Here is a 27,480-nt window from a genome sequence, read left to right as displayed (position 1 = left end):
GTCAAACAAATTTTTCTTCTTGTGAAACACCTTAACTATAAGGGCAAATCGACTTTATTGACTTTTGGATAAGAAAAAAACTTTATATCAGAGAAATACGTCTTTTATGCTAAGCAAAATTAGCATTCAAATTTTAAGGACACGAAATCTTTGGCCTCACGACAATATTTTTCAGTGTAAGACTTTGTAGTTTTTATTTAGTTAATTTAAATAAATTAAGTTTAGTTTAACTAAATTTAATTTATTCATTCACTTAATTCATTCATTTCATTTTCATTTCATTATTCATTTAATTTATTTATTAATTTACTTTGTTTTTGGTTTACTGCTACTTTTTTTTTTATTTAGTATATTTTATTTTATTTGTGTAGTTACGTCTAATTTAAATATTTTAATCAATTTTTACTTATTTAAGTTAAACAAAAGGTACATAAATTATTTAACTACAACTAACTAATTTTAATTTAAAATTAATTTATTGTTTGAAGGATAACATTGAAATACAAAATTTAAGAATATCTTTACACGGAAAGAATTTTTAACTATACTTCGTGAATTCTTTATTAAAAGAACGAAATTTTCATTCATTTTCGTAAACTTTACAAAGAACATTTTACGAATATACGAATAGAGATAAATTGGTTTGTATTCACTTTGTATATGTAGATATTCCTGATAACAAAATCTGGTTGTTTTGCATAGATAAGATGAGGAGATTAGATTTGTGGAAATTATTGGTTTTAATTAAATCAATTAATATAATTTAATAATTGTTTTAAAAACAAATCAAATTAACCATTCATTTATATCGATTTTTTTTTTAATTTATAATTATTTGCATTCAATATAATCTGTCTTTTTACATTTTTTTTAGTATAAATCATATCCACTCTTTGGCCAATTGGTGTAGAATACCTTAAGTACTTCAATTGTCCCTTTCAAATTTTCGTAAAATATCCTGGCATACAAATTGTGCATACAATTGTGCAGTGCATCGAAATATTTGCATACTTTTAGGCAACTGCTACTTTTATTTAGCGATGTCATGCTATCGAAGTAACCATTAATTTCAAAATATCTGATATATTTCTTTAGAAATAATATCCAAACTAAGAGAATTTTCTTGGTTAAGGATTATAGAGACATTTTCGTTAAATTCCATAAAATATGTTCTCTTTGTGTTCCACGAGAATTTAACTTTATAAAAACCTTTGGCCTAATTTCTCTTGCTTTTTACTCTATTTACTTTTTTTATAAAATCATCCAATTAACATCCATCCATCCATCCACTCACTCGTCCATTTCTTTTTTCACCCCGCCCTTGGTGCTTTCCTCTACGTATTTAACTATCCTCACCATCCTTTACGATAGATTTTCGTCCTCACGCTTTTGTCGTAGTGAACAACCAACGCTGAGTCTCCAATGCGGAATTGCATCGTTGAGCTGATATACCAATTTCTGTGTGATCCCTCGAATCCAGGCAGACGTTCAATTTGTGATGTCGTATAAAACCTCCCTCACGCAGCACCCATTTTTGATTTTCCGAGTCATCGCAAAGTTTCATAATGACTTGAGAGCCGCGTGAGAATTGGACCAGAGTCAGGCAGAGATCATCGTGTTTTATTTGTTGGCGTTTGGTATAGGCCCACTCTTGGTTGCCACCAGTGTTGTGACATTGGAAGAGACCTGAAAAGAAAGACAGACAGGGAAACATTGAAATATGCATGAAACTGTGAAATATTTCTTATTCATGGCCAGGCTAATAAATTGGCCGAAAAATTACAAAGTATATTCCCAGAAAAAAATAAAACAAATGTATCGCTTGAAATCCATAAACAATAGGTGTACTAACTCACATATGACCAAAGGTCGAAGAGAGACATGGTCAAAGAAAAACTATACGCCATAGAGGAGTCTATAACAATAAAGGGAGGACCAATGGTTTCGGCCAACATTAATCCAAACAAATTACTTATAAGTTGAATGTTAGACTGATATCAATGCGGGCAATACACAATATTACCAATTTCTTCATCTTCTTGTCCAGAAAAGCTCGTAGATAATTGTAATAATATGTAAATTGCTTACATTCCAAAGATTTATTCCTATTATATACACTTCTAGTTTGGCACAGGGCTATCATTAATTCATGGGTAGCCATAAAATGCATAAAATTTAGTTTAATTTGTTATTTTTCCGAAATTTCCCACAAACGAATGCTATTTTTCTTATCCCAAGTATATACAAAAAATTATGAACTAAATATAGGTAGAAAATTCAATAAGTTCAAATTAAGAAAAAAATTTCCTACGATTCCCATAAGAAGTAAAATAAACTACTGCTCGGCTAATATAGTCATGATTTGGCGCATATTTTGCCTTACTTTTAAATCATTTATTTTTCTTCCTTTTGTAAATATTACTTAAAAAGCATAACAGGTAATTTCCAAGAGGCTTTTTAAAAATCTTAAAAATTAGACCACCATTTAGTTCAACAGTTTAGTTTTTTTGGGAAACACATATTTTTGGGAAACACATATGTATTACAGTAATTCATTTAATTCAATATTTTATCTGCTGCCTTTAATTGGGTCCAATTATTTTTACCTTCACTTAAGGATTTTGGTATTGATTCCGAGCTGATGCGGCTTTTTAAAATAGTTATTTTTATTTTATTGAAATTGAAATTGAATAACGTTGCCTTCAAACGGCCGACTAAGTCATTACACACTACACGAAAGTGGCTCTTTGGTATTTTGACCACGGTTTTCATTCGTGTAAAAAATAATCTACCAAAATTTGAAGAACATTTTATCGAAAATCTGCCAAATTAAAAAAAAACGTATTTTGAAGTCAAAATTCCATTTCTATAGAAAATTTTGTTAAAATTTTATTTCTATAGAAAATTTTGTCAAAATTTTGTTTCTATAAAAAATTTTGTCAAAATTTTATTTCTATAGAAAATTTTGTCAAAATTTAACTTCTATGGAAAATTTTGTCAAAATTTTATTTCTATAGAAAATGTTGTCAAAATTTTATTTCTATAGAAAATTTTGTCAAATTTTATACCTAAAGAAAACTTTGTCAAAATTTTATTTCTATAGCAAATTTTGACAAAATTTTATTTCTATACAAAATGTTATTTCTATAGAAAATTTTGTCAAAATTTTATTTCTATAGAAAATTTTGTCAAAATTTTATTTCGATAGAAAATTTTGTCAAAATTTTATTTCTATAGAAAATTTTATTTCTATAAAAAATTTTGTCAAAATTTTATTTCTAAAGAAAACTTTGTCAAAATTTTATTTCTATAGAAAATTTTGTCAAAATTTTATTTCTATAGAAAATTTTGTCAAAATTTTATTTCTATAGCAAATTTTGACAAAATTTTATTTCTATAGATTTTTTTTGTCAAAATTTTATTTCTAAAGAAAACTTTGTCAACATTTTATTTCTATAGAAAATTTTGTCAAAATTTTATTTCTATAGAAAATTTTATTTCTAACGAAAACTTTGTCAAAATTTTATTTCTATAGAAAATTTTGTCAAAATTTTATTTCTATAGAAAATTTTGACATCATCATGGAAGAACTATTAGACAATTCCTTAAGCAACATACCGAAACCTCGAATTATTACAAAATATGTTGACGACATATTTGCCATAATAAAGAAAATAGACGAAGAAAGGACTCTTCACGCATTAAACTCATTCCACAGCCAAATCCAATTTACAATGGAATTAGAAAAAGACAACAAGTTGTCATATTTGGACTGCAACATATTGAGAGATGGTAGCGATTTGAGGCTGAATTGGTATCAAAAACCAACTGCAACTGGAAGACTTATAAATTATAATTCAAAACACAATAAACGTATAATACATATGACAGCAATTATTTTTATAGATCGGGTTCTAAGGATAAATGATGTAGAATTTCACAAGTAGAATGAAATAAAAATAAAACAAATATTGACCGCAAACGAGTTTCCAAATAGAATAATATACAGACTGATTAATCGCGTTAAAAAAAAAAAAAAAAAACAATTGAAAAGCTGGAACATAAAAAGGATAAGTCCTATAAGCCCATGACATACATCGAGGGTTTCTCAGAACGTTTTTTAAAATCGGACATATATAACAAGGACAAAATTCAAATTGCATCACGGACGTCAAGAACAGTAAAAGAATTATTCAGCAATACAAAGTCAAAAATAAAGAGTGAGGACAAGAGTAATATAGTATACAAAATTAAATGTAATGGGGACAAGTCCAACATATGTCCAATGGCATATGTTGGCACTACAATGACTAAACTTAAGACAAGACTTTCGTCGCCTAAATCAGACCATAAAGCTACAGACAAGTCGGTAGAACAAAAAACAGCACTGGCAGCTCACTGTACAACAACCGGACACAAGCCCAACTTTACAGAAGTCGAGATACTTGCTCAAGAGAATAATCATAGACGAAGATACACTCTTGAGATGCTCAATATAATAGATCTCTCTCCTGACAAAAGAATGAATTTCAAAAAAGACACGGAAGAATGCGCCAGAATGTATCGACATATTATAAACAAGCATCGACACAAACGAAGTTTAGTGTACGGTGAATTGCGAAACAAACAGCAGCACAAGAACTCAAGTTAGTTATTTTTCGATAAAATATATTTTCAATAACAATTGTGATTTTTGTGAACATTAAATATAAATTAATTTTTGTATTTTATGTAGATACAAAATCCCAGAAGATGGTTAAAATTTTATTTCTATAAAAAATTGTGTCAAAATTTTATTTCTATAGAATTTTTTTGTCAAAATTTTATTTCTAAAGAAAACATTTTATTTCTAAGCAAATTTTGACAAAATTTTATTTCTATAGAAAATTTTGTCAAAATTTTATTTCTATAGAAAATTTTGTCAAAATTTTATTTCTATAGCAAATTCTATAGAAAATGTTGTCAAAATTTTATTTCTATAGAAAATTTTGTCAAAATTTTATTTCTATTGAAAATTTTGTCAAAATTTTATTTCTATAGAAAATTTTGTCAAAATTTTATTTCTATAAAAAATTTTGTCAAAATTTTATTTCTAAAGAAAACTTTGTCAAAATTTTATTTCTATAAAAAATTTTGTCAAAATGTTATTTCTATAGAAAATTTTGTCAAAATTTTATTTCTATAGAAAATTTTGTTAAAATTTTATTTCTATAGCAAATTTTGACAAAATTTTATTTCTATAGAATTTTTTTGTCAAAATTTTATTTCCAAAGAAAACTTTGTCAAAATTTTATTTCTATAGCAAATTTTGACAAAATTTTATTTCTATAGAAAATTTTGTCAAAATTTTATTTCTATAGCAAACTTTGACAAAATTTTATTTCTATAGAAAATGTTGTCAAAATTTTTTTCTATAGAAGATTTTGTCAAAATTTTATTTCTATTGAAAATTTTATTTCCAAAGAAAATTTTGTCAAAATTTTATTTCTATAGCAAATTTTGACAAAATTTTATTTCTATAGAAAATATTGTCAAAATTTTTTTCTATAGAAAATTTTGTCAAAATTTTATTTCTATTGAAAATTTTGTCAAAATTTTATTTCTATAGAAAATTTTGTCAAAATTTTATTTCTATAGAAAATTTTGTCAAAATTTTATTTCTATAAAAAATTTTGTCAAAATTTTATTTCTATAGAATTTTTTTGTCAAAATTTTATTTCTAAAGAAAACTTTGTCAATATTTTATTTCTATAGGAAATTTTGTCAAAATTTTATTTCTATAGAAAATTTTGTCAAAATTTTATTTATACCCAGAAAAAATTTCACAAAAATTTTTCCAACTAAAGTCTTAATTAAGGTTTAAAAAATATTCAATTAAAAATTCAATTGATACAACAAATTTTTTAATTGAAAGAAAAATTAGTCACAAAAATTAATATTATCAATTATTTTTTTTTAATAGGATCAATAAAGTTTTTAATTTAGAATTTCAATTAATTTTTAATTGATACTATCATTTCTGTGAAGACATTTCAATTAAAAAATTAATTGGATCAATTAATTTCTTGATTGAATCAGATTTTTTTGTAAGTATGGAAAATCTTGTCAAAATTGTATGCCACGGTCGTTGAGTACAAGCGGGAAGCGACTATCAGACGTTACTGCAGCCCATACCATTACCATTGCTAGCGCTTTAGTTCTGGTGGCCAGTCGAAGAAGCACATTTTCAGCTGACCTTTTTGTAAGCAAATCCTATCTTTTTTTGCCTGTTCACAAACTGCTGAATGTGTAATTTCTTCTCATCAGAGAAAACCAATTTCGCTAACTTGTCACTTTCGTGGAAACGAGGTAACTGTTTGGCCCTCTCCAGTCTTACTTGGTTTTGTGCATTGGTAAGCTCTTGCACTGTTTGGATCTTGGCTTTAGTTAGGTTTATTCCACTTTTAGGGCGCGTTGCAACACCGCCAGTATCACGGTAACAAGCAATGTTACGATAAAAACAAGTATAAACGGCCGTAAGTTCGGCCAGGCCGAATCTTATGTACCCTCCACCATGGATGCGTAGAAACTTCTACGAAAAACTGTTATACACAATCGAATTACTTGTGTTGTGGTACCTTAAATCGTTTTTTAAATTGTGAGTTAGTCCACACGTTGTATATATTAGACAAAAAGGTATGTAAGTCTACAAATAATTACGAATCGATATGGACTCTTGCACGGTACGTAGGGAGCCAGAATTGAAATATGGGGGTCGCTTATATGGGGGCTATATACAATTATGAACTTGATATGGACCAATTTTTGTGTGATTGGGGATCGATTTATCTGAAGGCTATATATAACTATACACCGATATGGACCTAGTTAGGCATGGTTGTTAACGGCCATATACTAGCACAATGTACCAAATTTCAACTGACTCGGAGGAAATTTACTCCTCCAAGAGGCTCCAAAACCAAATCTCGGGATCGGTTTATATGGGGGTATATATGATTATGGACTGATATGGAACACTTCTGGCATGGTTGTTAAATATCATATGATGAATTTTGCTTCTCCACAAGGCACCGGAGGTCAAATCTGGGGATCGGTTTATATGGGGGCTATATATAATTATGGACTGATATGAACCAATTCATGCATGGTTGTTGGATACCATATACTAACATCACGTACCAAATATCAACTGAGTCAGACGAATTTTGGTCTTCCAAGAGGCTCCGGAGGTTAAATCTGGCGATCGGTTTATATGGAGCTATATTGAATTATGCACCGATGTGGACCAATTTTTTCATGGTCATTAGAGACAATATACTAACACCATGTACCAAATTTCAGCCGGATAGGATGAAATTTGCTTCTCTTAGAGGCTCCGAAAGCCAAATCGGGGGATCGGTTTATATGGGGGCTATATATAATTATGGACCAATATGGACCAATTTTTGCATGGTTGTTAGAGACCATATACTAACACCATGTACTAAATTTCAGCCGGATCAGATGAAACTTGCTTATCTTAGAGGCCTCACAAGCCAAATCTGGGGATCGGTTTATATGGGGGCTATATATAATTATGGACCGATGTGGACCAGTTTTTGCATGGTTGTTAGAGACTATATACTAACACCATGTACCAAATTTCAGCCGGATGAAATTTGCTTCTCTTAGAGGCCTCACAAGCCAAATCGGGGGATCGGTTTATATGGGGGCTATATATAATTATGAACCGATGTGGACCAATTTTTGCATGGTTGTTAGAGATCATATACTAACACCATGTACCAAATTTCAACCGGATCGGATGAAATTTGCTTCTCTTAGAGGCCTCGCAAGCCAAATTTGGGGGTCCGTTTATATGGGGGCTATACGTAAAAGTGGACCGATATGGCCCATTTGCAATACCATCCGACCTACATCAATAACAACTACTTGTGCCAAGTTTCAAGTCGATAGCTTGTTTCGTTCGGAAGTTAGCGTGGTTTCAACAGACGGACGGACGGACGGACATGCTCAGATCGACTCAGAATTTCACCACGACCCAGAATATATATACTTTATGGGGTCTTAGAGCAATATTTCGATGTGTTACAAACGGAATGACAAAGTTAATATACCCCCCCATGGTGGAGGGTATAAAAAAAGTTTTATTCACATTTAAATGATGAAGGTCTGTAACGATTGCCACCTTACACACTATCACCATTGAATTCCATCACGGATAACTTTGTTTCAGAATGCTACACTCACAAAATGTTTACTTGAATCCAAAGATTTTGACTTTCCCTTACGGATAAAATAAAGATTCAAGATCAATATAATTGAAATTATGATACTTATCTCATTCATCGAACTTTTATTCTCTTTTAAAGCTATTATTTAAAATCAATAAATCAAAAATGATTTTCTTTACTTTATGGAAAACTTTCCATAGTTCAAAGAAAGGCGACTTTAACGGAGGGATGCAAATTTCCAAAATTCGCATCCTACATTTAATGAAACAAATTTTTGAAGCAAAAATTATAAACTTTCGTTTAATTAAAATTTCACTACTTCAAAGAATTATGACCTTTATGTTGTGTAAATTGCATGTCCTGAAATTTGATGTATGGATCAACACGAAATGGAAATGGCACAGGAATAATCTATACTCTTTTGCATTAGTTATATTAATTAAAAATTATAGGATATTTTTTCTTTTCTTAATTTTAAGGTAAAATTGCATATCAAAAAATTTTGATTGTATAATTTTACATATTAGGTCAATATGTTGTTCAGTGCCTCTGAAGTTTATGCAGAGTGTTTGCCCAACATTTTATTAATGTACCAACTTATATAGCATGGTCTACCTCATCATAATGCCCATTATAAAATCAATTCCCTTTGGGACCAAAAGTTTAAGCTTCACCTTTGATTTATTCACCCCCAATTCATTAAATTCAGAAATTTAGCAATTCTGTGGCAATTCCAATATGGTCTCGTTAAGTAACATCATCAGAATTTATATGCACAATTACGTTTCTTGAATTATTAATTAATTATTCGTGTTGGCTGAGTTTACCACAAAAAAAAACACCAACCACCAAACAAACTTCTGTAACGAAAATAGCAAACCCCTCCCTAAGTTGCACAAACAACCACACTCATTTTTCATCTAACATCCCAGCTGGAAAAATGAAATTCCCTGAAATAGCTTTATGCGTGAGAAAATATATCTCTCCCACATGGACATAAATTTTATTTATTTTTACAGGTATGTTCGGGGGGTATATGCTGTGTGTTCGTGTATTCGTTAGGTACTTACCCACTGTGCCATCCGCCAAATTTCCCATGGTATCTAAACAGAATTCACCTTGGCGGAATTGACCAAATTCATATGAATCAGGAACTTGTAAATCGGGATAAACGTTCTCTAAGTACCATTTAAAAGGTTTGCAATGTAACCTCTCCTTGAGAGCCAAGCGGTCGTCGATGCTGTACGATAATAGAAAATGGAAAATGAAAAGTAAGAGATGGAAAACAAAAATGTATAAAAAAACAACAACACATATTAATAGATGTGTGTGTGTGTGTGCGATGGTTTACATGTATGTAGCATAAATAACTTAAACGAAATTCGTAAATTCACAAAAAAAAAAAACAAAAATACATCCTCAGTTGCAAATCCACAGAAGCAAACACACATACCAAGACTCTACGGATAAGGTTTTGTGAGATGAGCAGCAATATAGGAAGAAGATAAATGAAGAGAATTAAATAAATTCTTTGCCACACATAAAAAACGTAGAACGTGTAAAACAAACTCATATATACTCCTATGTATGCGTATACATAGCTACACGTTGACAAGCAGTCACCCAGCGGCGTAAATCGAGAGCACTTTCGATTTAAAGCATTCACGGAGCCCTTATTTTAGAGGCAATACTCATACGATTAGGTCTTATAATATAATCCCTTTTGTAAGACCTCTTCCTTCTTTACAAAAAAAGTTGATACTCATTCATCATTCATTGCAAAAACCAGTCCTTTAAAAAGGTATTTTTATTTACTAAGATCGCTATCCCTTTTCTCATAGCATACTTGTCGAGGCCTTTTGAAATGGCTTATCTGGGACATGTGTTTAAAGACACATTTTAAAGAACTCCTAATAGGCCTTGTTTGGTATTGTGAATTACAATGCGCTCTTGCAACGAGGCAAAATAAAACAAGTTTTAAAAAGCAACTCATATTATCATAGCAAGCTCTTATAATTTACGAGACCTTTGAAAAGCCCTTATGCCTTAAGCCAATTTATAAGTTTTTCGACAACGAGTCACAAACAATATAAAGGCTTTAAAAAAAACACATGTTCTCATATGCGCACTTCTTTAATCTAGGAGACCTTTGATAAGCCCTTATGCCGTAAGTTCATAAGTAACCGAAAGTTAAGAATAAAAATAATTTTGCACAATTTACATGTGGTTCTTCATTCGGGTTTGTGATTTCGTTGGAGCAAGTCGCAGTGTTTGTTTTTTTTTTTTTAAGTAGCTGAAGTGTCAAATATGTGGTAAGTATATATTTTTTGACGAATATTATACTATATTGAATTACATTATAATAATAATTTTATAATGATTTTACTTATTTATTTAGCGGCAACTTCTACCATGAAAGCCAATGTTCTGTTCAATATGTGGAAATCAGACGTCCAATACGAAATCAGTTCCTTTGAAGAAGGTGATTTATTTTTATAGTACAATTTTATATAGTACAAAATAAAATAAAAAGAATTCTGCACAAATTTTGGGTTTCTTATTTATATATGAAATTTGGAGTAGGTCCTATATAAGGTATGTAAACAAGGCCTTTTAAATAGCCTTCATAAAAAGGCATTAAATTGGCATTTTAAACTCCTATTAAGAGGCCTCTATTTATATATGCTTCATAAAGCCTTTTGATACATGTATACATTATAAAAGGCCTTATTTTATCACACATTATAAAGAACCCATTTGAGGCAAATCTTAAAAGGCCTTAAAATAATGACCTTATATTAGCCCTTATGCTGTAAGTTGAAGTCGGAGCCCTTGGTCGGCTATGACACCCTGTGTAAAAAATCAATGAATATGTAATGGGAAGTCAATGACTTGTGTCTGCAAATAAATGCCTTTTAAAAGGCCTTATGAAGAGCGATTTCCGCCACTGAGCATACCCACTCACACACACACACACAATTAGTCTCTCAGAGGAAATGGACATCTACTCAACCATCGTTGTTATGAAGAACACAAAAAACAAAGTGGTCAAATAACAGGAAATGTTAAATTGCCTCTAGAGAGAGACACACACAACATCTCACACACACACTCGGAATTTTTACAATCTCCAAAGTGACGGTCAAAGTTGTCGGCTGTATTGTATTACGGATAGAGAGGAAAAAACCTCTTTCAAATTTCATAAAAATTGTCGACAACTTCCTTTGATTAGATTCTACAGGAAATTAGGTTGAAGGATCAAACAAAAAAATAAAACAAAAACAGTTTTGTTTTATGTCTCCAAGCATAAAACAGTTAAAGATTCCAGCGACATCTCCCTAATGATGTCGCTGGAACCTTTAACTGAAGAAAACCAAGGAAAAACAAACGAAATGTATATTCTCAAGAAAAAAGCAAATATAGGCACAATATCATAAAGGTGACGCTGAGTTAGGTCGGGTCGTGGCTTATGCTATAACGAAATTAGCAATTATTCGAAGTCATTGCGAAAAAGCTTAAAAACGCCGGAAAATGGTCGATAAAACTAAATTCATCATATCACTTGAAATATCCAGAAAAAATCGTCCCAAAAAAATGCTCAATTGGCACAGAAGCGATAAATTTAACATGGTGTTATCACAGGATAGATTTCAACCTCGATTGCCACTCGAGTATAAAATTATTTAGAAAATTTTTTTTATGAAAATTGTAACAAAAATCTACCAAATATAAAATGCTAATTTTAATGTTTTGTGCTTAGTAAGGAAACATGTAATTTTCTACCAAAGAAATATTTTATTGTTATATAAAAATAACTTCAAATAACATCATTAACTTTAAAATTAAAAATATATTTTAGATTCCTAATCGCGACCAATAAATATCTCTTGATGTATTGTGAAAATTGAGGTATAAATATTTTGATCCATCTACCAAAACTTCTACCAATTTTTCTATAGACAATTTTGTCAAAATTTTATTTCTATTTATAACAAGTTTCGTCATTTCGGTTTTTAGTGCTTGATAAGGAAAAAAATGTAATTTTCTACCAAAGAAATATTTTATTGTTATATAAAAATAACTTCAAATAACATCATTAACTTCAAAATTAAAATTATATTTTAGATGAAAACAATCATTCCTAATCGCGACCAATAAATATCTCTTGATGTGTTGTGAAAATTGAGGTATAAATATTTTGATCCATCTACCAAAAGTTCTACCAATTTTTCTATAGAAAATTTTGTCAAAATTTTATTTTTTTAGAAAATTTTGTTAAAATTTTAATTCTATAGAAAATTTTGTAAAAATTTTAATTTTATAGAAAATTTTGTCAAAATTTTAATTCTATAGAAAATTTTGTCAAAATTTTAGTTCTATAGAAAATTTTATAAAAATTTTAATAATATAAAAAAATTTTGTCAAAATTTTATTTCTATAGAAAATTTCGTCCAAATTTTATTTCTATAAAAAGTTTCGTCCAAATTTTATTTCTGTAGAAAATTTCCTTTCTGAAGTACCTGTTAGTTGGAAGGGAATATTTTGCACATCTACCAATACATCAAGAGTTCTAACAATCTACCAAACAGTAAAAAATCTACCACTTTTGGTAGAATTCTGTGGCGACTGTGTTCGTAACGCAAATCTTTGCAAAATAGTTAGGAGCCGTACCTTAGCATTACGTACCATATTTCATCCTGATCTGATAATATTTTCCCCTCCAAGAGGCTCCGCACTCGAATCGGCGGTTGGTTTATATGGGGACTGTACGTAAAGGTGGTTAAATATGGCCCATTTGTAATACCATCCGACCTACATATGTTACAAACGGAATGACAGATTTAGTATATCCCCATCCTACACTGAAAAAAAATATTTACGTGATAGTAAAGATTACGCAACTTCAATTTTAGGAAGCGCAATTTACACACTATTAAGGACAAATTTTCTTTAAAATAATGATATTTTAATTAAAAGAAAGTTTATAATCTTTGTTTCTTTTTTTCATTAAATTTAGGACACACATTTTGAACATTTGCGTCCCTTCGTTAAAGTTACATGCCTTTAAACTAAGGCAAATTTTCCTTAAAGTAAAGAAACACATTTTTCATTTAAAGAAATCGTCCTTAAATTAACTGAAATATTGCATTTTTGGATTAACGATAAAAACGCTTCAAATATAGGCTAAGACTTATTTTGAGGATTTGGCTTCTTTGTTTTAATGTTTTTTTGGAATTAAGAAAATATTTTTTACTACGAAGTATCCATCATAATTTGGATTTTTAAACTGGCATTTGTTTATACATGGATAGCTTTATTAATATACTGGAAAATCCTAATTTTAATTTTATAGATCCTAGATTCAAAGCCAGATAGGTCGTAAAAAATTTCCTTATTTTAAAGAACCCGCATCTTTGGCTCGGAATCGGATTATCTCCTCTTGTGACATTTCTGAGTGTTTCGAAGATTCTCTAAGTGCAATCTGAAAGTTGGTTTGGACTTCAAAATGAAAAGGAGGTCCCTTGTCATGATGACAGAGAATATCACCACCCGTGGAACCATAATGGGCTCAATAGTCTAATTGAGCCTCAAACTATGGGTTGCCACTATACCTAACCTATCTATGCACTTAAATCGGACTTAATTAAAAAGTAGCATAACATCGTGATACAAAAATATAAAAAAATGATAAGAGAGAAGTTAACCATTTGTGGTACCATAATGTACTAAACAGTCTAAGTGAGCCTTATAACGTGCTGTCACTATACGTAGCCTAACCGAAGACTCTAAGTACATTGGAGAGCTATGGGTAGGTCCCTCCTCGGCCTTGCAAAAAATGTCATTTGCTATTCGCAATATGTTGGATACATTTGGATGGCATACGTGCAAATTTTGTAGCCATCTGTAGCAGGGATGGAAAAACAGTTTTTAAGAAAGTACAAAAAAGGTACTTTTTTGAAAGAAAAAGTACTTTTCACTAAATTTTAACAAAAATTAAACGCGATCGATAACTTCTTATCTAGATAGTGTTCGTGTGGAAGCGTAATATAGAATCACGTACCTTTTCGACTAAAACATTATTGAAATGCAAGCAAATCGTATTTGTGACTATGGCTTTTACAATATCGAGATTTTCTTCCCGCATGAACTTGTCTGTTTTGCCAAATTTGTAAAAGACTATTAGCAAATAAGTTTGTTAAAGACTTTCTCAAAATATTAAAACATGTTGTCAAAACTATTGAACCATACGCGGTGGTAATACGGTACTGAAAAAGTACGAAAAAGTATTGAAAAAAGTACTATAGTACTCCATTTTCCATCCCTGATCTGTAGCGGAAGCCAACGTGTTGTAATAGTTATCATGCCCGCCTTGCATATACGGGGCAATGGGATCAATAAATGGTTTCACCGTATGGTGAAACGTCGCCGCTATAAAAAGAGTGTTCATATTCATTGAGATAAACAGACATTTGAAGACAATTTTCCATACCCACCATGGATTCATGGCCGATCTATAGGCTATTCCTTTGGTTAATTTGAGTCACAGATATATACCATTCGAAGAGTACCAGGCAAATGATTCCCATATTTCTCGATTCAATTGTAAATCAATTATTAATCAATAAACTTTTTTTATGGATTTATATCAAGGATTGTATTTACTTTCGCAATCTTTCTCATTTAGGATTTTCCATTTTTTTGCAGCAAAGAAAAAACTTTGCTTTAATGTCGAACCCACTGTCTCCACTAGGGCACGTAAAAGTGTTTAAACCACAAACTCATCAACTTATTGCTGAATGCCATTCACTCATCCACTCATTCGCCCATACAGAAGGATGCTCAGCCTCACGCAAAAATCATTCACACAATTCACACTTACACTCATGGCTTTCCATCCACATGGTCTGTCGTCAGTCCAATCAAATCCAATGGATACCAACCACAACAACAAAAAATTATAAAAGTGAGGATGTGCAAAAGAATAAGCAAACGAAATGCACAATAAGAAGAGAAAAGGACTCGTTTGTCAAACGCGGACACACTGCGATACTCACTTGCCAAATGGAATATTCTTGGCCAACGGCACTGCGGCATAATAGTACTGCTTATAATCGTCCATCCACACTTCAGCAGCTCGACGAGTATTTCGTGCAAACACATTACCACTACCGCCAGGGAATGTGTACGGATGACGTTTGCGGAACACATGGCCAACACGACTGCATGGAATAATTTCCAAGCTGCCACCACATTGCCATACCCGGAATGAGATCTCGAGGTTTTCACCACCCCACACATCCATTTTCATGTCGTATTTGCCCAGTTTGTTGAAGTAGGCCCTGTCAATCACAAAGAGACCACCGGCAATCATGGGCGTTCGTATGGCTGTGGTTGGATCATGCTGGCGTACGGTTCGTTCCGCAGGACTCAAGTACTCCCATTTGAATATCAAATTCCAGTCGAAACCACCACGTAAATCAGCCGAAGCACCAATATATTGGAAATTGTCCATGCTGATGACATCGATGACGGGACAGACAACTCGTGTAGGATCTTCTCGCACCCGTTCAAGTAAAGGTTCCAGCCACTGTTCATTACACTCCACATGACTATCGAGGAAGGTGAGGACCTCAGAGATGGCTGCATCAGCACCACGGACTCGAGACCGTACTAGGCCTTCACGTTTATCATTGCGGATAATACGCACCTTATCGATTTTTGCCAACTCCTGGCCATCCTCGGCTGCAAGGATACACAAAGAAGATGAAGAACGATAACACGCATGAGAATTTTTAATGACCTACATTCGAAATCCTTTACGATAATCACATGATTTATACTTACGATGATCACTGAAGTCATCCACCAAGATAATTTCTCGAATTAAATGCTCTGGACTTCGATTAAGGACACTGGATTGGTGTGTTGTGGTGTGGTTCCATGCGTATACATTTCGTGTCAGGCAAGCGAGAGATAAAATGGAAGAATAAATGAAATAAATAAAATATGCTTGTTAATTTATATTGTGAGCTTAACTGGAGGCTTTGTGGATGTGGATAAAAACCAAATAACACCAGCTATGTCCATTTTTTGTTTTGGGTGGAAATTGCCTCATTGCTTTCGGCACTTACCTCACTATCGTTCGTAACAGCGTGGATCTGGCTTCATTGTGGAATGTTATAATCACACTGGTCTCTGGCAAATCCTTGCGATATCCTTTACTACGGCACCTGCAAAATGTCAAAAATAAAAGAAGAAACAACAATGCATTAACAAAAGTTGCGAAAATGACAATACACTAGATTACAAAAAGAGGTTTAAATTAGTTCATGGGAAATTGGAAAGTCGCTATAACATAGTTTACCCATTGGCTGAGATAAGCCCAGTCGTCTTCGTAAAGACCTACTAAACCTTTGGTTATAAGAACACAAGCATTTACCACCCTAGAGATTAATATTGCACTTACATATTACCGTGGTGCAATGGTTAGCATGCCCGCCTTGCATACACAAGGTCGTGGGTTCGATTCCTGCTACGACCGAACACCAAAAAGTTTTTCAGCGGTGGATTATCCCACATCAGTAATGCTGGTGACATTTCTGAGGGTTTCAAAGCTTCTCTAAGTGGTTTCACTGGAATGTGGAACGCCGTTCGGACTCGGCTATAAAAAGGAGGTCCCTTGTCATTGAGCTTAACATGGAATCGGGCAGCACTCAGTGATAAGAGAAAAGTACACCACTGTGGTATCACAATGGACTGAATAGTCTAAGTGAGCCTGATACATCGGGCTGCCACATAACCTAACCTAACCTAAACTAACTTACATATTATTTATAACTAGCGTAACCCGGCCCGCTTCGCTGCGCCTTGCGAAGCGTATTTGTAGGAACATTTAGCGTTAACTTAGAGAACCATATCCTTCGTGCTAAAAAAAAATCGAAAAGTGGCTTGTGAAGGAAATGTATCCTTCTCCTCAACATATCTGAAAGTTAAGCACTATATTATAGTAACATACAAAGAATTACTGTTTCCATCCAATAAATCGGAAAAAGCAAAAGTAGTAAAAAATTTTACCACTTTAACATTTGCTAAAATGTTGGAAAATTATGCACCCTCTACGTTGGCTGCCAATTTCATGTAAAATACATAAAATTATGTACAGAGTTCCCATTTATGTACAACCCTCTACTTTCAATTTAAGAAAAAAAAAAACGAACAAAAGGGAACCCTCTGCCCACCTTTGCTCCACTCCGACCTGATATCGGACTATCACGTACCCTATATTAATTTCACAACTACTCAATGGTCCTTATAAATTCTATCTAAGTAAATCGACAAAGTTTATTTCAATTTTCCCCTTCCCCAACCAGATATCGAAAAATCATATACTAATTTAAAAATCATGTATAAATTTAACCACCTCCTTCCACGTTCCCTGTAAATTTCAAGTAGATCGGAGATGTTTAAATTTTGCTCTATTTTTTCAAAGGGACGTCACTTTCCCCGATACAATATCGACAAACACCGTAGTGAATAGCGCCACTAACCTTCCCTGAAAATTCTTGAAACTTTCCTTCAAGTGTGGGGCAAGGAAGGTTGCCTCTTCGTTCATAACCTTCCCCCATTGCCTTTGTAAATTTCAAGAAAACTTAAAATTTTTTTTTGCAGTTTTAGAGGAGGACCTCCTCCCCGACCAAATATCTAAAAGTGATGTAGCGTATCTCAGAAAATGTCAAGCAAATTATAAGCCTAAAGGAGGGCGGCCTCTCTTCCGTCCAAATATCGCAAAATCAGGTATCAACTATTAATATCGTAATCTCTCCCCAGTCCTCTGTAAATTTCAAGTAACTCGGTAAAGTTAATTGTTTCTCTGTATGTACTTAAGAGAAGCGGATGTCTCCCTATGCCCTTTTATTTTTATTAAAAAATCAGGAACCTGATATAAATTTCATAATCTCACCCATTTTTTCCGTAAAATTTCAGTCGGGGGAGTTTAGTTTTGTTTGTACTTTCAAACAAAAAAATTCGGGCAAAGGGGTGGTCCCCCTCCCCGACCAAATATCGAAAAATAATGTAGCGGATTTTTGTCTAGATGCCAACCCCAACATTCAATGAAAATTTCAAGCAAGTCGCATAATTTTTTTCCAAGTTTCAAAAAGTAGGGCAAGGGGGGGTCCCCTCCCCGTCCATATATGAAATCATCAAATACCCCATATTAACTCCATAACCTCACTGCATGTTCTCTGTAAATCTCAGATAATTTAGAGAATTTTAGTTTTTTCACTGTACTTAAAAAAAAAATCGAACAAAGGGGAGGCCCCCCTCCGCCACAAAATATCGAAATATAAAGTAGCGGATCTTTATGTAGATGCCAACTCCAACCTTCAATGAAAATTTCAAGCAAATTGGTCAACTTTGGTCCAATTTTCAAAAAGTCCGACAAAGGGGAGGTCCACCTCCGCGACCAGGTGTCAAAAAATGAGGTACCCTATTTTCACCACATGGACGCCCCCTACGATCTCTGAAAGTTTCAAGTAAATCGGTTCAGCCGTTTCGGAGCCAACTCGGAACATACAAACAAACAAACAAACATAGATTGAATTTTATATATATAGATAAATTCATGTGATAAATGTACTGAAGAACTTCTCATTAAATTCTGGTTAACTTCTCGCAGATTGGTAGTTGTTGGTAGTTGTCAGTTTCTAGATGACTTCGTGTTTCTACAGTGGCTTCGTTTTTTTTGTGGCTCGTAGAAATTAGCCGATGGCTTCGTTTTCGGTAGAAATGAGCCGATGGCTTCGTGGTAGTGGTAATCACAAAATCTATAGACTCGAATACCTCAATGTTGGAACTATAGACCAAAATATTTCAGTAGTGGACCTGCAGACCCGAAGATCTAGGTATTGATGGCGGAACTTTAGATCCAATAATCTCGGTAGATTGTAGATTTGAACGCCTCAATGGGAAACTGAGGACACGAAGATCTTAGTGGTGATAAAGATTTCAGTGGTGAAACTACAAATACAAAGATCTCAGTGGAGTAACTGGAAGTGAAGAACGTAATGGGGCAACTGCAGACCCGAAAATCTCAGAGACGGAACCGGAAATCAGAAGACCTTTGAGTGGAACTGTTGATGAGATAATTTCAGTGGCGGTAAAGTATATATGAATATTTTATACTTGAAAATCTCAGTGTGGAACTTTTGGCCTGAAGTTATCATTGGGGGTTCTGTAGACCCAAAGATCTCAATTGGGGAACGGTAGTCCACAGACCGTAGACCCGAAAACCTCAGTTATGCAACTGTAGACCCAAAAAAAGCAGTTCGGAAATTTAGACACGAATATTTCAGGGAAGAATTTTAGAACCAAGAAATCATAGATCCTAAAACTCAGTAGTGGAACTGTCAAATAGAAAATTTCAGTGTGAAAATTTAGAACCGAGACTATAAGTGATAAAACTGTAATCCCGAAAATCTTAATGGAGAAAAACTGGTCACGAAGATCTAAGTGAAGGAACTGTAGATCCCAAAAAATCAGTGGAGGATCCGTAGATCCCAAATCTAAGTGGTGAATCCAGAAGATTTCAGAGGAGTAACAATAGACCGAGGAACTGTTGACTGCACACAAAAAAATTTCACGAAAATTTTTCCAATTAAAATTTTAATTGAGTTTTAAAAAATATTCAATTAAAAATTTAATTGATTCAACAAATTTTTTAATTGAAACAAAAAACAATCACAAAAATAATAGTATCAATTAATTTTTTAATTGGATCAATTAACTTTTTAATTGACCTTCAATTAATTTTCATTTCTGTGAGTGAAGACATTTCAATTAAAAATTAATTGGATCAATTAATTTCGTGATTGAATCAGAAAAAAAAATTTTTGTGTGTGGACGAACTTTAAACCCGAAGATCTACACATCTATTGATGCACTGTATACCGAGAGATTCCAGTGGTGAAATTTTAAGTCCGAAAGTCTCTGAAAGATCTTAGTTGGTTGGCAAACATTTGAGTGGTGAACATGTAAATCCTAAGATCCAAGTGGTATAAGATCTCAATAGGGCAACTGTAGACCTAAAGATGGCAATGGCGGATCTGTAGGCCAAAATTTCTCAGTATTGGAACTCTAGGCTCGAAAGTTAAGTCCTGAGAATATCATTGGAATAGCCGACGATGTTAGTGGAGGAACGGTAGTCACAAAGATCTGAGTGTTGGAAGTGTAGACCGAAGATCTCAGAGGAGGAATCGTAGATCCAAAAATCCCAGAGGTTGAACTGCAGGCTCAAAGATATCGGTGAAGAACTTAAAACATGAAAATTTTACTGTGGCATATGTGGAGTCGACAAATTTTAGATCCTAAAACTCAGAGGTGGAATCGTTAAGTCTAAGATCTCAGTGTGAAAATTTAGAACCGAGACTATCAGTGATGAAACTGTAGTCACGAAAATCTTAATTGAGAAAAACTGGTCTCCAAGACATCAGTGGAGGAACCGTAGATCCGAAAATCTCAGTAAGCTTTCGGTGGGGTAACTATAGACCCGAGGAGCTGCAATTTCTATTTTAGCTGATCTCAGTGAAGACCCGAATGTCAGCAATGGAAGTGAAGGTTAGATTAGGTTAGGTTAGGTTAGGTTAGGTTAGGTTAGGTTAGGTTAGGTTAGGTTAGGTTAGGTGGCAGCCCGATGTATCAGGCTCACTTAGACTATTCAGTTCATTGTGATACCACATTGGTGAACTTCTCTCTTATCACTGAGTGCTGCCCGATTTCATGTTAAGCTCAGTGGCAAGGGACTTCCTTTTTATAGCCGAGTCCGAACGGCTATCAAAAAAATATCTCATTGCGTTGAAATATAGACCCGAAGTTCGCAGTTTCACTATGTGTTAAGTGCCCAAGAAAGAATTCTTCAGCCCGCTTGGTTTTTAGATGGGTAGAAGTGGTATAACGGTTATCCGAGTAATGTAAGCTAAACTCTTAAAGGAAATATAGAACATTACACATCCTGGCAAAAATAAAAATGCATTTTACTCTTACACTATCGGTGAATAAATATGGTAAGTACCATCAGTACAAGTAAAATATCGTGCCGTGAGCATATGGAAGGAAATCGGTAATACAATCATCTAAAGAGAATTGCAGCACACGTGCCTTAATTGTTAGGAGGAAAATGGATAAAAGGGATTGCCAACTAAATTAAAATGTAAACTTTTTGACAGTGTATGAATTAGCTCCCAAATAAAGCATCACTTTTCCAAAAATCAATGCTGTATCGTAGTGTTAATCATCCAAAGCATAAATCCCATTAAATTCGAGAGGAAAAATGGAACAATAGCCAAAGCAGCAGTAGTAGTAGTAGCAGATTGGCATAGATAACATCATCAATTTCATTTCATGGAATTCCAATGGAGCAGTAAATAACCATCTTTCATGCAACAGATGGAACTATGGGGATAAAGAAAAATGGAACCAGTGGTAACCATTTATCAGAAGAGAATCGAGTTGTTTGCTCTTTTTTGTGGGGCGATGAGGTAAACGTTCCAATGGCTTTGCTGGGTGTTCCTTTTTTATCTTATGTAGATTATTATGAGAAAATAAAGACTTCATGTAATTTTGATTGATAATCGTTGGGCGATATAATGAAGTGCAATGGAAGAAACAAAACAAAAATTGATTAGATATTGAGAAGATAATTGTTGTCTAATTTATTATAAAATTGTGAGAATACCTAAATTGAAGTAAAAATATAGGATGTTTTATACTCCTAAATACAACCCACATAGTATTCTAAATTCAATCATTTAATCGAAGAAAAGAAACAGACAAGTGATGATAGGTAGGTAGGTTAGAGTGGCAGCCCGAATAAGTTTCGGGCTCACTTAGATAATTCAGTCCATTGTGATACCACATTAACTAAAACCACCTATTACATATGGGTACTTCTAGTTTTAACCGCTGAACCTTCTGAACTATATGTCAGTTAAAGCAAATGCAATGTTTTCTATGTGATGCTTTAAATTGAACGAAAATTAATGGATTATGGATTTTCACATGTTTTTTAATTTACTAAAGTAAATTCCCTCATTAAGTGGAATGATGCAATGTTCTTAACAGCTAAGTTTTTCCAATAAAAGTTGAAATATTTCTCTGAGAGGAAGAGGCAAACATATTTTTTAACAAGTGAGTTATGTAGAAAATCGGGCGGGGCCGACTATATCATACCCTAAACCACCCCACTGAATTAGTAAACATAAGCATTTGGGGGGTATCATTGGTATAGGTTTTGGAGATTTCCATATTTAAGAACATAAAAGGGGGTACATGTTTATGGGAGTCTTGTCACAATCTGAGCAGAAATGTCTAATATTAGGAGCTATAGTTTATTTTGCACCTAAAGAGTTAGTATACCACTAATATTGAGTACATTATTAAACAAGTAAGTAAAGTAGAAAGTCGGGCGGGGCCGACTATATCATACCCTAAACCACCCTTACTGAATTAGTAATCATAAGCATTTGTGGGGTAACATTGATATAGGTCTGGCAGATAAACCGCAGTTGCATATTTAAGAAAATTAGGGGTACATATTTATGAGTGCTTTGTCTCAATCTAACTATAGCTCATAGTCAGTATTGCCAGGAAAAATGTTCGGTTTATCCTACAAGGACAAACAAAGTTCCCTACTTTCCCATACATTCCCAAACAATTTTCCCAACAATATTTTTCGTAAAATTTAAACAAATTTTATAAAACAAAAATGGTTCTAAGTACTTTATTATCTTAAAACATGAAAATGTAACGTATATAACCTAGAAAATAAATTTTTATTACCACCACGGTTGCCACATTTGGTAGAATTCTACCAAAAATAGTATTTTTTTGTTAAATCTCTATAGAAATAAAATTATGGAAAAAGTGTCTATAAATAAATTTTTTTGAGAAATTTTTCTATAGAAATAAAATTTGATAATAAATTCTATAGAAATAAAATTGTGAGCAAAAATTCCATAGAAATAAAATTTGGAGAAAATATAAAAATAATAGTTTGAAAAAAAATTCTATAGAAATACAATTTTGACAAAATTGTCTATAGAAATAAAATGTTGACAAAATTTTATACAGGAATAAAGTTTTGACAAAAATTTCTATAGAACTATTTGTTTTGGTAGATTTGTGGTAATCTTAAAATTTTATTAGATTTTGTTTGGCACGAGTGGTAGCTGTTGTTACCACACATTGTTAAAGATCAAGCCTTGCCGGCTTCTAATTTCCTCCTCTAGAGCCACCAAAATGTAAAAATTATTACAAATTATGTTCAGTAAAAATGTCCCTATATTGTGGCCCTACGTCCTACAAGAAAAAAAAAACCTACATATAGGGAATTTCCCCTACTTCTAGCAACACTGGCTATAGTTGATGTTGCACCTACGGGGTTAGTATGCCACTAATATTGAGTCCATTATTAAAAAAGAGAAAATCGCTCAATTAGTGTGGGTAATAAATACCAATTTGTAAAAATCGAGCAATATTCTTATGTAAGAGCTACAAGTACGTATCAAAGTATCAAAATTTGAAATTTGCGTAACATTGGTTAATAAATAAGAGTACTATGGCCAAATTTGGAAAAATCGAGCGATGCATATATATGGAAGCTATATTTAAATCTGAACCAATTTGTATAATATTTTGCTGGTTTGATTAATACCACAAAAGGTTACCTTGTGCAAGATTTGAGTAAGATCAGTTAAGAAATGAGGCCTGTATGGTCAAACATAAGGTTATTAGGGGCGAATTTTTCAAAATCGGGCTACACATATATATGGGAGCTATATCTAAATCTGAACCGATTTCGATGATTTTTTGCACATATAGTTAGAGCTATAGAAGACCACATTTATCCAAATTTGAGTAAGATCGGTTGATAAATAAAGGTTTTATGGCATAATTTAGAAAAATCGGGCGGTACATGTATATGGGAGATATAGCTAAATCTGAACCGATTTCGATGATTTTTGGAGCATATAGTTAGTGCTATAGAAGATTATATTTAGCCAACTTTGAGTAAGATCGGTTGATAAATAAAGGTTTTGTGGCCAAATTTGGGAAAATCGGGCGATTCATATATATGAGAACTATATCTAAATCTGAACCGATTTGGATGAAATTTTGCAGATTTGAAGGCCGATGAAAAAGATTATCTTTTGCAAATTTTACGATCCGTTTGTAAAAAAGCGCAACGTGGCTCCATTTGTCGAAATCGGTCGATATATGCATCGGGTATTGGAGCTACATCTAAATTTGATCCCATTTCTTCAAAATTCAATAGCGTTCGTACTTGTACCCAAAAAACACTCTGTACCAAATTTCATTCAAATCGGTTAATAATTGCGACCGGAATCCTGTGAACAACAAATACATGGACAGGCGGACGGACGGACACCATGCGCTAGATCGACTCAGGAGGTGATTCTGAGTCGATCGGCATATATTTTATTGGGTCTAAAATCAATATTTCTAGTAGGCACATTTTTTGGCCAATCAAAGTTATTATACCCTGACCACTATGTGGTTTATGCTATGTTCCCACCTACTCGTTTTCCTCATTCGTTTTTCAAAAACATTTCACCGTTCACACCGGGTTGAGATGGTTTAGTTTGACAGTTACCATGGAAACTAGAAATTCACATTTACTCGAAATTCACATATGTTATATGCAACCTATGTCCAAATAATTACCGCGAGCGCAAAAGGAAAATTTTTTTGTTATTTTCACATGTCCATGTTCTTAAAAGCCTTTGTTTATTCCTTTTTTTCTATGAAACTTATTTTAATATTTTGACATATATTTTGAATAGGGTATGTTATTCGGGGTATATTCCAAATTAGGTGGGTTCACATTCTAAAATTGACGTGTTTTGGAGGAAAACTTGTGTTTTGAACTCGTTTTTTAGTATGGTGAAAACGACTCGTTTTGAAGTGCTTATAAAGAGCAAACATTTCAAACCCCAAAACATGTTTGGTGAGAACGCCGTATTAGATAAAAACAAGTATATACAGCAGTAAATTCGGCCGGGCCGAATTTTAAATACCCACCACCATGAATCAAGTATAATAGTTTACTATGAAAACTCTTCGTCGTAGTGGGTTACTTGATAATATATATAATTGTAGAGGGTTTGATGACAAATCTTCTCCCAAACGAACCAGCTCCCGATGACAAATTTTAAAGATTCTACCTATGAAGACCAGATAAGATTCTGGATTTATGAGAACCAATTTTGTTTGAGTTTTAGAGGAAATATAAACATATCGTGTATATGTTGAATTACGCCTTGATTTAAAATCTTAAATCTGTAGATTTTTCCGCATTTATTTAAATACGATGAGTAAAATCTGGAACTTTTACTTTCAGTTTGAAGCAATTTTCATGATCAGTGCGCCTGCTATACACACAAAAAAATATCAATTAATTTGATTGTGAATACAATTAAAATTATGTTTAAATTTGAGCTAACTACGTAATTTGTAAATACAATTAAGATTTTAGTCACTTTAGCAACCAATTTTGTTATATCAACAAACATTTTGTTATATTAACAAAAATTTTTCTGTGTACCCTGAAAGAAGTGTTTTCTTTTTTGAGAAACGTAATTTTAGACAAGCAAAGTTTTCTTTTGACACAAATTTTCGAGACAATCGTTGAATAAACGAAAACACTTTATAAGAAAAAGAAATTTCGTTTGTCTAAAATTTTATTATAGATTACTAATTTCCAGCAAATCGGATAAAAACTACGGATTCTATAAGCCCAAGAAATAAAGCCGGGAGATTGGTGTATATGGGGGCTATACCAAAACATGGACCGATAGGCACCATTTGCTGCTCACATATTTGTGATCTTAAAATACCTCCAGGGTTTCAATTTCAAACAAATCGGCCAGAAAATATAGTCTCTAGACGCCCAAGAAGTAAAAATCGAGAGATCTGTCTATATGGGGGTTATACCAAAAAATGCACCGATATACCTCAATTTCGGCACTCTTATTTGTGGTCTAAAAATCCCTCTAGATTTCGAATTTCAGGCAAATCATGTAATAAATACAGTTTATTGTAGCTCAAGAATTTCAGGCAAAGCTGATGGTAAATATAGTTTCTAGAAGCCCAAGAAGCAAAATGGGAGATCAGTCTATATGGGGGCTATATCAAAACATGGACGATGAGCACCATTTTCGGCACACCTTTTTATGGTCCTCAAATACCTCTAGATTTCCAATTTCAGGCAAATCGGATGGTAAATATAGTTTCTAGAAGCCAAGAAGCAAAATCGGGATATCGGTCTATATGGGAGCTATACCAAAACATGGACCGATGGGCACCATTTTCGGCACACCTTTTTATGGTCCTCAAATACCTCTATATTTTCAATTTCAGGCAAATTAGATAAAAACTACGGCTTTTATAGGCCCAAGACCTCAAATCGGGAGGTTGGTTTATATGGGGGCTATATCAAAACATGGACCGATATGGACCATTTTCAACACACCTCTTTATAGTCCCACAATACCTCTAGATTTCCAATTTCTGGCAAATCGGATGGTAAATATAGTTTCTAGACGCCCAAGAAGCAAAATCGGGAGATCGGTCTATATGGGGGCTATATCAAAACATGGACCGATACGAACGATTTTCGACACACCTCCTTATGGTCCTAAAATACCTCTAGATTTTCAATTTCAGACAAATCGGATAGAAAATACTGTTTCTAGACGCCTAAGAAGCAAAATCGGGAGATCGGTCTATATGGGGGCTATACTAAAACATGGACCGATACGGACCATTTTCGACACACCTCTTTATGGTCGCAAAATACCTCTAGATTTCCAATTTCAGGCAAATCTGGTAAAAACTACGGTTTTTATAGGCCCAAGACCCCAAATCGGGAGGTCGGTTTATATGGGGACTATATCAAAACTTGGACCGATATAGCCCATCTTCGAACTTGACCTGCCTGCAAACAAAAAACTAATCTGTGCCAAATTTCGGGACGATAGCGCCATTATTGAAGGCTGTAGCGTGATTACAACAGACAGACAGACAGACAGACAGACAGACAGACGGACAGACGGACATGCTTATATCGTCTTAGAATTTCTCCCTGATCAAGAATATATATACTTTATATAGCCGGAAATCGATATTTCGATGTGTTACAAACGGAATGACAAACTTATTATACCCCCGT

General features: G+C 33.2%; 1 protein-coding gene across 1 annotated transcript in view; it reads right to left on the bottom strand.

The window, feature by feature from the left end:
• Nucleotides 1-470: 470 nt before the first annotated feature.
• Nucleotides 471-27,480, bottom strand: part of Pgant2 (polypeptide N-acetylgalactosaminyltransferase 2) — a 352,719-nt gene continuing 325,709 nt past the window's right edge. The window contains exons 4-8 of the mRNA XM_075296107.1: nt 16,367-16,465; nt 16,080-16,147; nt 15,290-15,977; nt 9,305-9,474; nt 471-1,686 (exon numbers count right to left, since the gene is read on the bottom strand). Of these exons, the coding sequence (XP_075152222.1) occupies nt 1,382-1,686; nt 9,305-9,474; nt 15,290-15,977; nt 16,080-16,147; nt 16,367-16,465 (1,330 nt within the window). The 3' untranslated portion in view covers nt 471-1,381. The remainder of the gene's footprint in view (nt 1,687-9,304; nt 9,475-15,289; nt 15,978-16,079; nt 16,148-16,366; nt 16,466-27,480) is intronic.

The sequence above is a fragment of the Haematobia irritans genome, chromosome 2, assembly GCF_050003625.1.
Source record: "Haematobia irritans isolate KBUSLIRL chromosome 2, ASM5000362v1, whole genome shotgun sequence".
In the NCBI taxonomy this organism is placed as follows: Eukaryota; Metazoa; Arthropoda; class Insecta; order Diptera; family Muscidae; genus Haematobia; species Haematobia irritans.
Note: the sequence above shows the minus strand (reverse complement) of the source record. Positions and strands in the feature narration are given on the sequence as shown.